The sequence below is a fragment of the Aedes albopictus genome, chromosome 1, assembly GCF_035046485.1.
Source record: "Aedes albopictus strain Foshan chromosome 1, AalbF5, whole genome shotgun sequence".
Taxonomy (NCBI): Eukaryota; Metazoa; Arthropoda; class Insecta; order Diptera; family Culicidae; genus Aedes; species Aedes albopictus.
In genome coordinates this window covers 184,318,485-184,335,862 of record NC_085136.1, presented here as the reverse complement: position 1 = coordinate 184,335,862, position 17,378 = coordinate 184,318,485, and the positions used below count along the sequence as shown (strand labels likewise).

Genomic DNA, 17,378 nt, shown 5'->3' with positions numbered 1-17,378 from the left:
TTTTTTCGAATAATGTGTTCCACTTCGAAAAATACGTCTTTAGATGCTATTCGCCATACAATATTTTTGCGATTTACTTTTAGCGATTTTTCGCGCATAGAAGCTAGCGCCACATTGGTCAATGCGGAGAGTAGGAAAACAGCCAAAGCATCTAATTCATTGTGTCGGACAATCCAATATCCTCATTATTGTCCACTAGTTTTAGTACCGAATTCAGAAGCTTCTGATTTTATCATGCTTATTTTATTGTCTGCTAAAAAGTGTTTACATTGCGCTAAATTGACGCCAATACTGCTCGAAAATGAACTGTCGCGTAGAATGAATTAACTGCACCGGCTGTTTTCCTACTCTCCACATTGACCAATGTGGCGCTAGCTTCTATGCGCGAAAAATCGCTAAAAGTAAATCGCAAAAATATTGTATGGTGAATAGCATCTAATGGCAAATTTCTCGAAGTGGAACACATTATTCGAAAAAATATTTGGTAGTGATTGTGCACAATGGTGACCACAATTAAGCCTACCAAATATTTTTTCGGGAAAAGTTTTCTATTACAAGTAATTTAAGTTTAGATGCTTTTCGCCATACAAAATTAAATTGATTTACTCCTGCTGATCAACTGTGGGTGCGCGCAAAGCAGGTAGTCCATTAGCAAATACGTAAACGGGCCATCAGTGGTGGATCCGCATATAGACAACCTCACGATGAAATTCTATCTCTCTCGCTCTTTCAGAGAGTTTGAAAACAACAGGACCAGTACCTGTCAAATTTGTCAGGTGTTGGTCCTGTTGTTTTTTTTTTTTAATTTCCCGTAGGGAACGTTCAAAATTTGGGGGGAGGGGGGTCTAGAAAAGTGTGACAGTACGTGTATTGGGTATAGGAAAATTGCGCGACAGAGAGGAGAGGGGGGGAGTCTGGAAAACCCGAAAAACGATGGACGTAATAGGGTCTTGTACCATTTGGGCAGGTGTACCTATTTTGGGCACTTACCGCTATAACTAAGTCTATTTGAAACCGATTGATTTGAAATTTTGTATAGAGTTAGGCACGTACAGTATCTAACTCTGTACAAAAATTCAAATCAATCGGTTTGAAATTTACTTAGTTATAGTGGCAAGTGCCCAAAATAGGTACACCTGCCCAAATGGTACAAGACCCTATTTGAATCTTCCCGTAGAAGCGAAAGAGAGCAATTTCTGTCGAATTCGTTTATTTGCACCGCCTGCACCGCTTTGCCACCGGGTGTAGCAAACTTGCACCGAAACCGTTCGTTTATTCGCAGGTACTGTTCTGTTTTGACACTCGATTGGCACCGGTGCAAGAAAATGCTACACCCAGATTGAGCTCGGTGTAGCAGGTACAAAGCTAGTTTTACCAATACATGCATATCGCTGAACTTGTATCGTGGTTTTGTTTTGGTAGGAATGATGATTTTCTTTTCGGCATTAGGTAAATAATTTCTTGGATTATTTGTTTATTTTGAGATGTTTTGTTTCCAAACAGCAAATCTGTGCATTTAAAAAATATTTAAACTTGATCGGCTTTCAACTTCTGAGGAATCTTCAAAATTTATCGGTGAAATGAAATTTCAAAGAGTTGCTACAACGTATATTTTCCCTATTACTATTATTTTTTTGTTATCGCAAATATGAGGATATATTTTCGGAGGAAATCCTTTGCAAACCGGAAAATCCGTATTTATCGCGGATTTTCCGGTTAGGAAAAGATAAGTCATTTCCTTTGATTTCAATGAGAAATATGAAATATTTTTACCATTAGAATTTTCTGTCCCAGGGTGATCTATTATTTATGAAAAATTTTGACTATCATTTTGTAGCTACAGAAAATTTCGAATACCGTAAATTCTATTTTTTTTTAATTACAGCAAATACCTATTTTTTCAAATACATTGAAAGTCAAACAAATGCCACAAAAGGATGATTAAAGAGATTTTAAAATGAGTTGCGTTTCAATAACGTTATGTTTTAAAAAGCATTCATTTATTTTTCTTTTTACGATGTAGCTAATTGCTTTCTATTGAAATTTGTGTACGTTTAAAATTGTATGTTAGCATTTTTTTTATTGGCCAACGAAAATGTTCAAATTCTGTAAAGTTGCTTTCAATGAATTAACTACATCGGCTGTTTTCCTACTCTCCGCATCGACCAATGTGGCGCTAGCTTCTATGCGCGAAAAATCGCTAAAAGTAAATCGCGAAAATATTGTAAGGCGAATACCATCTAAAGGCAAATTCTTCAAAGCGGAACACATTATTCGAAAAAATATTTGGTAGTGGTTGTGCACAATGGTGACCACTATTAAGCCTACCAAATATTTTTTCGGGAAAAGCTTTGTATTTCAAGTAATTCAAGTTTAGATGCATTTCGCCATACAAAATTAAATTGATTTACTCCTGCTGATCAACTGTGGCTGCCTGCAAAGCGGGTAATCCATTGCAAAAGAGTATTAAAACATTGGATAATAATTTTCAAGTATCATTGATCTACAGACAATTGATCATTACAAGTTTATCGTGTACAAGTGGATTACTGAAATTTTTTAAAATTGTTGAATTGGATTTAGGAAGTAAAAATATAAATAAATTGAAATAATTTTGTTCATCACTGAATCATGAAAAAATTGATTAGGTTTATTTTCGACATTTTTCATTATTTTCATTGACGCTCTCACCCGCTCTTACTAATACCATCATAAGTTGTCAACAAATTGCACCGAAAGCGTTCGTTTTTCCGGTGTCAATTGCTACACCGGTGCAGTGCACCGTCTGGAATAAACGAATTCGACATTAATGACGTCACTGTGCAATGGAGTATAATGTCGAATTCGTTTATTTGCACCGCCTGCACCGCTTTGCCACCGGGTGTAGCAAACTTGCACCGAAACCGTTCGTTTATTCGCAGGTACTGTTCTGTTTTTGCACCCGATTGGCACCGGTGCAAGAAAATGCTACACCCAGTTTGAGCGCGGTGTAGCAGGTACAAAGCTAGTTTTACAAATCCATGCATATCGCTGAACTTGTATCGTGGTTTTGTTTTGGTAGGAATGATGATTTTCTCTTGCGCATTAGGTAAACAGTTTTCTTGGATATTCATTTAACAGCAGATCTGTGCGTTTAAAAATTATTTAAACTTGATCGACGATTATCACGTCTTTCAATCAACTTCTGAGGAATCCTCAAAATTTATCGGTAACATGAAATTTCAAATAGTTGATTCAACGTATATTTTCCCCATTACTATTTTTTTGGTTATCGCAAATATGTGGATTACTTTTAATGATTTAAATCATTAGAATTTTCTGTCGCATGGTGATCTATTAGTTATGAAAAAAATGAAGTAATAAAGATTTGATAAGCCCAGAATAGAATAAAAATCTATTCATTCAAATTGGACTGAAACATTACTGAAGTAACATTTTGTAGGTACAAACAGTTTCAAAAACCGTAAATTCATTTTTTTACAACAAATATTGGATTTTTGAATTACATTGAAAGTCAAACAAATTTCACTAAAGGATGGTTAAAGCGTTTTTAATATGAGTTGCGTTTCAATTAACGTTATGTTTTTAAAAGCATTTATTTATTTATCTTTTTACGTTGTAGCTAAACGTTTTCTTAAATTTTAAAATTCTTAAATTTGTGCACGTAGATCGTTTACAATTGTATGTTAGCATCCTTTTTTATTAGGCAACGGAAATCGTTAAATTCTAAAAAGTTGATTTTAATTGAAAAAATATGATATTACGAGAATTTGAACAAGATAAATAATGTAGGAGTGTTAAAACATTGGATAACAATTAATTACCTGCATCGGCTGTTTTCCTACTCTCCGCATCGACCAATGTGGCGCTAGCTTCTATGCACGAAAAATCGCTAAAAGTAAATCGCAAAAATATTGTATGGCGAATAGCATCTAAAGGCAAATTTATCGAAGTGGAACACATTATTCGAAAAAATATTTGGTAGTGGTTGTGCACAATGGTGACCACTATTAAGCCTACCAAATATTTTTTCGGGAAAAGCTTTGTATTTCAAGTAATTCAAGTTTAGATGCATTTAGCCATACAAAATTAAATTGATTTACTCCTGCTGATCAACTGTGGCTGCGCGCAAAGCGGGTAGTCCATTTTCAAGTAACATTTATTATTACAAGTTTATCATGTACAAGTGGATGACTGAAAACCTTTAAAATTGTTCAATTGGATATAGAAAGTAAAAAATAAAAATAAATAAAAAATAATTTTGTTCATCACGGAAATCATGAAAACATTGATTATGTTTATTTTGGTATCCTTTATTGTTTTCATTGACGCTCTCACGCGCTTTTACTAATACCATCATAAGCTGTCAACAAATTGCACCGAAACCGTTCGTTTTTCCGGTGTCAATTGCTACACCGGTACAGTGCGCCGTCGGTAATAAACGAATTCGACATAAGAGACGGGTTCCTGTTCAGATGCACAGCGTGAGTGGTATATTTTCTATTTCTCTTTGCTACACTGAGGATGTGGAGTGGACATCTCTGCTTTTAGAATTTTAAACTAATGTTCTGAATAGTAGAGGGCGATAAAAATATTCCGATTTATTTTTACAAAGCTATGATGATCCATCCTTAGTACCGGCCAGAGTGGACGCGTCACGCGACGCGGAAATTTGCACGCAAAGGATTTTTTTTATTTTCTTTGTATTTGTGAATTTTAACTTAATGCTAATTCTTCACACTGCACGCAAAGGAATAACAATCAATGATAAGGAGCTGTCAAATCGTATGAGAAATCCGCGTCGCGTGACGCGTCTACTCTGGCCGTACCCTTAGGTGACCCATCGTATCTGCTTTTAAACTTGGTGAAGGATGATTTTAACCCTCTACTTCCTAGAGAACCATCGATTTTCGACGAACATGGGACAAACGGAATTAGATGAATATGATGCAATAGTTCTAAGGGTATGTTCTAATGAATTAACTACATCGGCTTTTTTCCTACTCTCCGCATCGACCAATGTGGCGCTAGCTTCTATGCGCGAAAAATCGCTAAAAGTAAATCGCAAAAATATTGTATGGCGAATACCATCTAAAGGCAAATTCTTCAAAGTGGAACACATTATTCGAAAAAAATATTTGGTAGCGGTTGTGCACAATGGTGACCACTATTAAGCCTACCAAATATTTTTTCGGGAAAAGCTTTGTATTTCAAGTAATTCAAGTTTAGATGCATTTCGCCATACAAAATTAAATTGATTTACTCCTGCTGATCAACTGTGGCTGCGCGCAAAGCGGGTAGTCCATTGACGAATTTAAATTAATTTTTACTTAAATTTGACAGTTCGACACTTAAACTTGACAGTTCTCTTAAGAAAATAAGTATCGAACTTTCAAGTTTATGTGAAAATTATTTTCTATTCTCCAATGGACTACCCGCTTTGCGCGCAGCCACAGTTGATCAGCAGGAGTAAATCAATTTTATTTTGTATAACGAAATGCATCTAAACTTGAATTACTTGAAATACAAAGCTTTTACTGAAAAAATATTTGGTAGGCTTAATAGTAGTCACCATTGTGCACAAGCACTACCAAATATTTTTTCGAATAATGTATTTCACTTCGATAAATTTGCCTTTAGATGGTATTCGCCATACAATATTTTTGCGATTTACTTTTAGCGATTTTTCGCGCATAGAAGCTAGCGCCACATTGGTCGATGCGGAGAGTAGGAAAACAGCCGATGTAGTTAATTCATTCGAACAGACCCTAAGAATAGGATTGTAATTTCATTAGGTAAACCCAACTGCCAAATAGACCACCTCACGGTGAAATTCTATCTCTTTCGCTTTTTCAGAGAGTTTGAAAACAACAGGACCAGTATCTGTCAAATTTGACAGGTGTTGGTTCTGTTGTTTTCTAATGAATTAACTACATCGGCTGTTTTCCTACTCTCCGCATCGACCAATGTGGCGCTAGCTTCTATGCGCGAAAAATCGCTAAAAGTAAATCGCAAAAATATTGTATGGCGAATAGCATCTAAAGGCAAATTTATCAAAGTGGAATACATTATTCGAAAAAATATTTGGTAGTGGTTGTGCACAATGGTGACTACTATTAAGCCTACCAAATATTTTTTCAGTAAAAGCTTTCTATTTCAAGTAATTCAAGTTTAGCTTTTACTGAAAAAATATTTGGTAGGCTCAATAGTAGTCACCATTGTGCACAACTACTACCAAATATTTTTTTCGAATAATGTATTCCACTTCGATAAATTTGCCTTTAGATGCTATTCGCCATACAATATTTTTGCGATTTACTTTTAGCGATTTTTCGCGCATAGGAGCTAGCGCCACATTGGTCGATGCGGAGAATAGGAAAACAGCCGATGTAGTTAATTCATTTGCAATAACTTTTGTTCAAGCACTTTTTTTCGGAAACGCTTTCTTGGCATAGAAATAGTTCTTCAAAGTCGTGGGAAGAAAAGAGTTAACGATGCTTAGGGGTTAAAGATATCTATAGTTAAATGAATATCAGTCTATACGCAAAAACAGCAGTATTTAAATGAATGGACTACCCGCTTTGCGCGCAGCCACAGTTGATCAGCAGGAGTAAATCCATTTTACTTTGTATGGCGAAAAGCATCATTTCTCGAAGTGGAAGACATTATTCGAAAAAATATTTGGTAGCGGTTGTGCACAATGATGACCGGTTTGGTGCCTACCAAATATGTTTTCGGTAAAAGCTTTCCATTCCGAGAAATTCGAGTTCAGATGCTTTTCGCCATACAAAATAAAATGAATTTACTCCTGCTGATCAACTGTGGGCGCACGCCAAGCTGGTAGTCCATTAGCGTAAAAACCTGAAGTGTTTAAATTGATAAACTCAGAGTGGATTCCAAAAGCCTTGGCGTGGATTTCAATATCGATCCGTAAAATAAAATAAAAGGTATTTAACAATACGTCTAAAGACAAATTATTTTCTTCAATTTTTACAGCTATTCAACAAGAAAAGGGTCAGAAAAATTTCATCAACTGCATTGAATCGTTCGACACTTCCAAGTTGAAACACACCGAAACACACGAGAAAAATCCATTGCCAACCAAAGAAACCATTGAGGAGGAGAAAAAGGCTTAATTATTTCCAAAAACATCCGCAATCAACGAGACCATTTCATTTTACCACATAGTAATACTACTAATTGTGCGTCCATAACAGGACTTAATCCTATTGATCAAACACTATCAAATAATTTTATAAATATTTAAATATCAACAACGGTAATACACCATGTTTGAAAAAAGCGCTGTCTGCAATTCAGGACTCCTATTCTTTTCATATTGAAGTATTTTTAAAACCACGAAACCAGTATACAGGTATCAATTCGATTGAGATCCTTTGCGCATTTCAAAAAATAGATTAAGTTGTTTCAATAAACAGGATTCAGACAATAGAATACAAATAAATTGATTTGCTGCAACCAACAAACGCAGTATTATTTCTTTCGTTTATTTATAAATATGTTCTTTAAAAATAATTACTTCACATACATATGCATTTGCATGTTACCAAGGAAAAAAGTAAAAGCATTGATTCAAACTTCCGAAGCTTTATTGCGTTGTTGTGCAAACATTTAAAATCGACATATATGTAAACATCTAAAACATCGCTTCAGTATCAGTAAAACTGACAAAAAAGAAACTATTCATGGAAACGAATTCAAACGAAAAAGACTAAATTTTATGGAACGAAATATAGAATTAGATTTTTGATACTAACTGACGAATAAAATGTATAAACAAAAACTGTAAATGGATAAATAGGTGATGCCGAAACTCCTTCATCTGAATTGTAATTGTAGATCCCCATTCTGACTGATAGCTGTCAGCTAGTCCGCTTTGCAGGCTAGGTGAAGACCTAGGCACAGACAAACAGACACTCTACTCACTTCCAATCGTTTCTTTTTTTAACGGATTATTCATAAGTTCCGTAGTTCGTAAATCGCTCGGTCATGGCGCTCGCATCGTTTTTGCTCCTGTTTGACGTTTGCTCACTACCGCCATCTACTCAGTGGATTTGCGTACCACAGCAAAATTAGCATTGAGCGATTATGTTTGCGTGACGATGATTTTCATCGCATTTTGTTCCAAGTGATATGTCTGTTTGTGCTATAGCACCTTACTACTGAATTACCTTGGTTAAAGACACTGTATATGCTAAAGACACGAAATCTGATGATTGGTGCTGTTGATGATGATTGTCGCGTCATGACGATGATGCTGTCGAGCAATGCTTTTAAGGCGCGTTTGACAGGTCTCCTGCTCGATTGGAATGACATTGACAGCAAATTTGGAATTCCGATTGGAACATTTCGTGTCTTTGCATATGATGATGATGATGATGATGATGGTCCCGCCACATACCCCTACAAAGGTTTGAGCTAGACGATATATCTTTAAGATAATTATTAATTATAAACAATGTTATCAGATTTGCAAACTTAATACGGTCTGATTATTTTTACAGATATAAACAACATTATAATTTGTCATACTATACAGCAAAAACATAAATTTTAAAATACTGATGCTCTCAACTACAGATGTTTGTAAGCATTACTAGTGATCATGAAAAATCAGAAAATCAAAAATATTGCGAGGATTGATAACGTTCGCGCGATGTCAAAACAGTCGGCAATATTCTCATTCTCAAGAAATTCCCGACATTCAACTAGACAACTCACTACTAATCTACAGAATCCTTCAACAGTACAAATATTCCATATGATAAATAAATACAAAAATGTTATTTATACCTGTCACCGCGCGCGAGACTCAAACTTTTGTAGACTACACAAAAAATAGAATAAATTACGTCAATACAATAAAATTCCATCATCATCATCGAGGCGAACATTACAGTTTATTGGTGCCTCAATAAATAATAAAAGGTTATTAAAAAATGTTCACACAAAAATATCCGTTTGCAGAAACTTCGTCAAGATACAAATTTAGTCAAGTATTAAAAATTCGACAGGGTAGCTGTTCAAAAGGCAGCTTTGACGTGTGAAATACACAGTCTCTTGAACCGAGATAATGTTGGTGCTACACGGAAAAAACAGATTACCTAAAAAATACGTTAAAAGAACGCAAAAATAAGTAAACCGCTTGAACTTTTTACCCAGCAGTGGGTTGTTTTCTCGCTCTCCCGCTCCCAATGTTGTCAAAAACAAAGCAAGAAGCAGCTACCTAGCCGATAATGTCCGTGCGAGAAGCCAAATTTGGGTTTCTTGTCGTTTACTCAAAAGTGGGTTTATTTCAACCCACTAGGGTACTTCGAAAGTCAACGCTAGGTAGAAAGAACTTTGCGATGGGTTGCAGTTTTCTGCCGGGATCAAACGGAAACTACCCACTCAGAGCTTTAACGCGGTATAGCCAAATTTGGGTTCTCGCACGGATGAGCCGATATGAGGGAAAAGAACTTATATTTGGGTTGATTTCTGGTTCCGTGTAGTTTTATGTGTGTAGGCATCGAATTGAAAACATTAATACCTTTATAAAATAGGGAATTTTGTGAAGCACCGTTCAAAAAATATGGTGTTCTTACGTCATCCGCGTTTCTAGTATTATACCTATGAATGTCACTTCCTCTTTCAATTCGATCACACAAATATCGAGGCAGCAAACCATTAACTATCTTGAAAAAGAAAACCAAAGTTAAAAACACAATTCTTTGCTTCACTGATAGCCACTGTAGGGCATCCAATAAGAAAGAAGAGGATGTGAATCGATTACATCTCAAAATCAAACGCATTATTTTATTTTGCAATCGCTGCAATCTCGATATTTGTGTTCCATTAGCTAGAAACAAAATGGAAGAGCAGAAGTCTATGTGGGGAGAGATGATTGATTTATACAAATGTATCTTGCTAGCTATTGTTAATTCGTTCTTCAGTCGGCAGAGAATTCCATACTTCTTGGCTATTTTCTTGATGACATTGTCAATATGAGAGTCAAATTTTAATCTGTCATCAATAATCACGCCAAGATATTTAATTTCCCGAACGCGTTCAAGTGTCTCATCATCAATGAATTAACTACATCGGCTGTTTTCCTACTCTCCGCATCGACCAATGTGGCGCTAGCTTCTATGCGCGAAAAATCGCTAAAAGTAAATCGCAAAAATATTGTATGACGAATAGCATCTAAAGGCAAATTTATCGAAGTGGAATACATTATTCGTAAAAATATTTGGTAGTGGTTGTGCACAATGGTGACTACTATTAAGCCTACCAAATAATTTTTCAGTAAAAGCTTTCTATTTCAAGTAATTCAAGTTTAGATGCTTTTCACCATACAAAATAAAATGGATTTACTCCTGCTGATCAACTGTGGGTGTGCGCCAAGCGGGTAGTCCATTGGGAACTACGAAGCAAATTACCACAGTTGATCATGTGCGTGAAGCGCCGATTTTTTAACATGGGGAAGCATAGGAAGTCAATCTTTAAATGCTTCTAAAAAATTCAAAACATTATTTAATTAAAAACGTATTGATGTACGGGATAAGAATCTTCGTTTTCTACACAATCAGTACTTAATGTGGGAAAAAACTTTTTAATCAAAATTATATGCTAAAAAGTTTGCCAATTGAATTTCTCATTACGTACACCAACCCGCTTTTAATTAAATATTGTTTTGAATTTTTTTCGAAGCATTTGAAAACTGACTTCCTTTGCTTCCCCATGCTAAAAAATCGGTCCTTCACGCATACAGTAAACTTTTTCCAGGTGGCAGCAGCGTACCTTCGAACTCTCGAATTGTAACTGAGACGTTCTCATTTACTCGGCTACGCGAAATTACCATGAATTTAGTTTTATCTATGTTCAACTTCAACTGTTTGTATTTCAACCATCTACTCAGAGAACGCAAATCTTCATTCAAATGCGATATGGCTTCGCCTAAACTTTTAGCTGCAATGAATAGCACGGTATCATCTGCAAAAAAGTTTATATCACAATATCGTAAGACTCGTCTCATGTCATTAATGTACATAATAAATAAAATAGGCTCTAATACACTTCCCTGCGGAACACCAAGATTATTGTTCACGGGACTCGAAACAGAATCGTTAAATGCAGTCCTTTGGATTCTGTCACACAGATAGCTTTCGAACCATTTATATGCAGAACCCGAAATTCCAAAACGCCTGATTTTTTGTAACAATAAGGGCCGAGAAATTGTTTCAAAGGCGCGTTTCAGATCCAGAAATACAGCAACAATCGTATCTTTTCGCTCTATGCTTTCTTTCCACTTTGCTAATACCAAATTCAATGCGGTTTCACAGGAATGACCTTCCCGATATCCCGATTGCTCTGGTATAAGCAAGTTATAACTATTTAAATACGTTAATAGCTGGCCTTTAACTACAAGTTCTAAAATTTTATCTAATGTGTGCAACATATTGATGGGACGAAACTCTTCGGATTTAATCGTCCCAGCAACTTTTTGAATAGGAATCACTAAAGATTCCTTCCAAACCTGAGGCACGTGCCCAGTTTGCAGAGATTCATTTATCAGGTCCAGCAGGTTGTGACCGATGACATCAAAGCAATCTTGTATTACCTTTGCATTTACATTATCTACGCCAGCCGTTTTCCCCATAGAAAAGCAAGTATTCCTAAGTTCTTCAATCGTTATCGGGTGAAAACATTCAAATCTACAATTATTGTTTATCGGCTGTTTTATTTCATCAGGTTCATCAACTAACTCAATGGATTGGTTAACTGCTGAAACACTATTGATGAAATATTCATTAAATTTACATGCTATTATTTGTTCATTATCTTCTAATGTGCCGTTAAATGTTATGGACCGCGATTTACAATTACTAGGTTTAAGCAAAGATTTTAAAATTTTCCATAACTCTTTGCTGTTGTTTTGATGCTGATCAATTTTCCTCTGTATATATTCGCAACGCGTTTGTTTTAGCGATTGCGAATATTTATTACGCGCAACACAGTACCTATTCCAATTGTTAAAATTATTATTTCTACGTAACTTTTTGTACAATTTATCTCTTTTACGTTTAAGACGCAGTAGATCTAAATTGTACCAGCTGTTTGAATTTTTCAAAGATACAATTTTCTGTTCAACTAATTCATTGGTACAGGTTTTCAAAACGTCGGTAAGAACAGCTGATTTACTATCCAAGGAACCCATTGTTTGAAAATCCATGTTTCTCTCGACAAGCCTTGAAACTGCTTGCTTTGAGTATTTTTTCCAGCACTTCAATTTCACCAAATTATCATCTGCTTGAGTATCCTCAACGTTAATAACTAATGCTTCATGATCGGTTATTTTTAAATCTAAACACGTAACTGTACAAACAGAGTCAAAGTTAGAATAAACATGGTCAATCAAGGTTTTACTATGGCTGGAAATACGCGTATACTCATTTACTTTTTGCTTTAAATTAAAAAATTCCGATAATCGTTTCAACTGATTCGAATTATGAATGTTACACCAATTAATATTAAAATCACCAGCAAGTACGTTTAATTTACTAGGATCTACGAAATTCTCAAGCCAGTTTTCCAAAATAGCAATAAAATGGTGATCACTTGAACTGGGAGAATGATATAAACAACCATAGTTACCCACCTTCATGCCTCGCACAACTGTAATGCCCAAAAACCAATTACCTTCACAAACTTCGTTTAATTGAAGCTTGAATTGGATCGATTCTTTGACATAAATAGCAACACCGCCAGTGTGCCTTGAATGTGACAATCAAGCAGCTATATTGTAACCCGGAATACTGTACTGTTCAAATGCATCCATATCAACAATATGTGTTTCTGATAAAAATACTAAGAGTGGACGTTTAGCTTCTACAACCAGACGTAGTGCAACGTAGTTTGTAGATAAGCCAGCAATGTTAAAATATAAAATATCAAATTGTGTCACATTACTACCGGAACTTGGTTGCTATTCATTGAAATGCAAGCTGCTTTTTTTTCTTTGAATAAGTCTTTTATAGACTTCACATTCACTAACATTAAAAGCTGCGTGGTTAACGTCCAAATTAAGTTTACGCTCGTTATTCATTTTACAACAATGAATTAAATGCTTTGACTGTTTTCCTACTCTCCGCATCGATCAATGTGGCACTAGCTTCTATGCGCGAAAGGTCACTAAAAGTAAATCGCAAAAATATAATATGGTGAATAGCACCTAATGGCGTATTTCTCGAAGTGAAACACATTATTCGAAAAAAATATTTGGTAGCGGTTGTGCACAATGATGACCGGTTTGGTGCCTACCAAATATTTTTTCGGTAAAAGCTTTTTATTTTGAGAAATTCGAGTTTAGATGCTTTTGGCCATACAAAATAAAATGATTTTACTCCTGTTGAGCAACATTGAACGCACTCCCTGCCGGTAATCCATAGGCTCCTAAAGTCCTATCGGGATTCTTGTTTTAAACCACCCGCATAACCATGAACCATACTCGTACTGTGTACCATACTGTTCCCAACAATTTACTACAATATCTCAACAGTATGGTATAGCACCCAAAGTAACAATAAGCCAACAGTGTCACAAACGGTTTTAACAGTTTGGTAGACGGTTCTCGGGCAAATAACAGTATGTGGAATAGGCGGTTAAGTTATGTTACAATAAAAAAACGCCAATTTTCTCGAACAAAATTTTTCGTTTACAGTTTGTCATAAGGTCAATATACTATCCATTTTTTGTCCTGTTTACTGTTAAGCAAACAGTTCTAGAACTGTTGACCAATTTAATTTGAATAAAATAAGCAATGTATGTGTAATCATTGCTTTATTGTGTATTATGGTGCCGATCTTATAATATATAGTTCTCGTACAGTTGTAATAACAATACGTTTTACGGTTCTGTTACGTTTGTACTATTGAACAATTGATTAATAAATTGAATCAGATACAATAATACAAGTAAAAACGAACGGAAAAATCCTTTCAATCTAAACAAGCATACAGCTCAACGTGATTTAGTTGAGCTCCATGTGCTTAAACTGAGATGAGATTTTCCCGCGTGTCATTACTTGCATTATTGTTGCTAAATAAAAAATAAAAATAAATACGATACATATTTATTACATCATATATAATTATTACCGGTTTAAATTTAATCCGAGATTCAATCATAAACTTTTTGAACATATAACGTAAGTGAACACGCCATTCCTTCTTCCGGGTGGTTTCGTTTACGGGAAGATGCTTCCGTCCTAGTCACGAAATGCAAAGAAAGATCTTGCATTACACGAACTCATCCAACTTGTTTCCGGCGTCGTGGTTGCTGCTCAGTCCTTTCCGTAGCTTTTACTTCCGTTTCCTTCCCGCGAACATTCCGAGCTATGCGCTTCTTGTCCACCTGTTCATCGGCATTGCGCTTCTCGCTTCTGGCCAGAAGCTCCGGTCCTCGTTGTGCTTGTGGATCGACACCTGGCGGCCGATTTTCATGGTTTTATGGATAGTTTCGAAAACTGGAATTAGATGAAATCACTATTATAAATTAACTCCAATGTTAACTAACAAAATCAGAAAAAATATCCTTATTTAATACTGTTCTAGACTTACTTACTTTTTGCAGCACCGATGGGGTGTTTCGGACATCCCATAACAACGGCCTTCCCGTTCACGTAGTTGGCCACCTCGCAGGTTTTTTTTTCTTCGAGCCGAGATACAAGTCGCGTGTTGATATTTTGTTAAATTGCATCAGCAGTAGGTACCGGCCGGCCGGCGCCTTCTGGAAACAGCAGCAGGGGGAACGGAAACGGAACTTCTTTGCGCGCCCGAACAATCCGCACAGCAAGACACTTAAAAAAACAGATGCTTTTTTGCTTTGACGAGCACGGCACTGATGCTGATGCAGCAAAAAACATACACGCTTAAAAAAGTGATGCAGTGGCCGCGAAATAAAATTCAATAATAACGATAAAAAATCAACGTACTTTAAAAAAAACATCAATATACCAAACGGAGAAACAATGTAACATTTAATTTGTTTCACTTTTATTTACTTGAGTGACTAGAGGGCTGATTTACATTAGAGAAAAACAGCTTGGTATGACGATTTAATGCTAATCTTGCACTGGCTCAGCGTTATTTTTTAGGCGTGTATCTTTATTACTGTAGGCACACAGCATTAAAGAAGACGCTAACAAATACTAATACATGCCACAGTATCCCAAACTGTTAAATATGAGTAGCATATGTTGAATTTCTCATGTGTGGGTGTACTTCGCACAAACCATTTGACAGAATGTTGTATTATATTGCAACTGTTTCTCACGAATGTGTTTTTTTTTATCATTCAACAGTATCTAAACAGTATCATATATTGCTACAATTTGGTATGGATGACCCACACTGTTTTCTACAGTTAGAAGCTTCAAGTGTCTTGTCGTTCAACAAAACAGTAACTGTTTGTGATACATGAACTCTAACATATAGAGGAAGCTTACTATTTGAACTTTTTGACAAACTGTGTTTCTCTATGCGGGCACAATATATGATTCAAGAGTACATATTTACTCATTTTTTGACGTTTTTATTAGCCGTAGTTGAAAATATATAATTTTTATTTTTTTAGCCTTTTGTCTCGTCCCTAGCTTATAACACATACTTTGAGTGATTTTTTTTCACCGTGTATGTCAGATAGGAACATTTTTGAAATCCCAGTGCGAAAAATGTCGAGCTCAGTCACACAAGGTTGACCTCAAATGTCAAAGTAGAACTATTTATCATTTTACTTATTATGCGTTGCGCGAAAATTTTTGAGCGCGAGTGCCCGTATACCTCCGCCAGTACGGTAAATCGTGTTGGTGTTTTCGGCGCAGTATTCTTTGGCCCATTCGCGCACTTATTGTAAAAGACACCATAACGATTAAACGTACGAGCGGAGGTCTATTAGCGATTTTGCACCATTTTCGCTCTCTATTTTCTTGCAACGGATAATATTTCGAATCTTCTCATTATTCCTTTGTTTTTCAAGTTCGAGTAAAGTACAATTCCGATTAGAATACCATGCTTGATCGTATTATTCAATATAAGCGAGATTTCGTCTTTAATTTTAGGACCCTATTAACGCATTTCAATACAGTTGACGTACATTCAGATGTTTTGTGACTTTCACTGCACTTAGAGCACTTAGTGCCGTTCTTGCAATTAGTGCTCACGTGCCCAAATTCTCCACATTCGAAACATCGTATAATGCTATTATCTGGAACAACAAGGCACCGATCAAACCTTATATTTACCTTCTTAGCGGTTAACATGCAACTATACGTATCTTTATCAACTTCAATCACCGCGTTGTACTTGTTGTACTTAAAACGCGGATTTTCAAACATACGGATTACTTTCACTTCATTTATGGCGATGTCTTCATTCTGATCCTTCAGGATTTGAATGAATTCATCGGAAGAAAACTGATCGCACATGCCCATCACTTTAAGCTTTGGCACCGATGAGGGAACAACAGCTTTGTAGCTTTCACCCAATTCACTTTGAATGCCATCTTTAACAACATTTACGTTGTGTCCTGTTGCACACTCAGCAATAATAGAGCCATCTTTCCCGTTCCTAAAGTTACTGATCTTGTGTATTTTTGGATCCAGTTTAGTATACAAAAATTTTCGAGTATCGTCGCTACTCTGGTTGGACTCTTGCGGCTTCATCACAATGACTGGACGAGCCTTACGAGTCACCTCAACCTTCTTGGTGACATCAGCATCATTAGACTTCACGCTTTTCTTTCTACTAGTTTTACCGTTAGTTTGATTCCCAGAGTTGTTCTTAACAATATCCGCAAAACTAACTTTTTCGATAAAAACATCATCCGACGTATCGGCACCGTCGTCCTGAATTCTACGCTTCTTACCCCTGGGATTCAATTTCGGCTCCGAAGCCGTGCTAGAAGTACCTTGTCTTACATTCATTGCAGCCTTTCCCGAATTAAATTGAGAAAATGAACATTTCATATTTTCCATTTCTTTATTAACTAATACCCCAAGTCCAGAAATTGCCTTCTCCAATGTACAATTTAGATTTCTCCCCAATGGACTACCCGCTTTGCGCGCAGCCACAGTTGATCAGCAGGAGTAAATCAATTTTATTTTGTATGGCGAAATGCATCTAAACTTGAATTACTTGAAATACAAAGCTTTTCCCGAAAAAATATTTGGTAGGCTTAATAGTGGTCACCATTGTGCACAACCACTACCAAATATTTTTTCGAATAATGTGTTCCACTTTGAAGAATTTGCCTTTAGATAATATTCGCCATACAATATTTTTGCGATTTACTTTTAGCGTTTTTTCGCGCATAGAAGCTAG

The 17,378-nt window shown here is 36.0% G+C and overlaps 1 protein-coding gene across 1 annotated transcript in view; it reads left to right on the top strand.

Annotated features, from left to right (window-relative positions):
• LOC109405528 (thymosin beta) overlaps positions 1-7,804 on the top strand; it is a 36,895-nt gene extending 29,091 nt beyond the window's left edge. The window contains exon 4 of the mRNA XM_019678735.3: positions 6,997-7,804. Within this exon, the coding sequence (XP_019534280.1) occupies positions 6,997-7,136 (140 nt within the window). The 3' untranslated portion in view covers positions 7,137-7,804. The remainder of the gene's footprint in view (positions 1-6,996) is intronic.
• Positions 7,805-17,378: the final 9,574 nt, after the last annotated feature.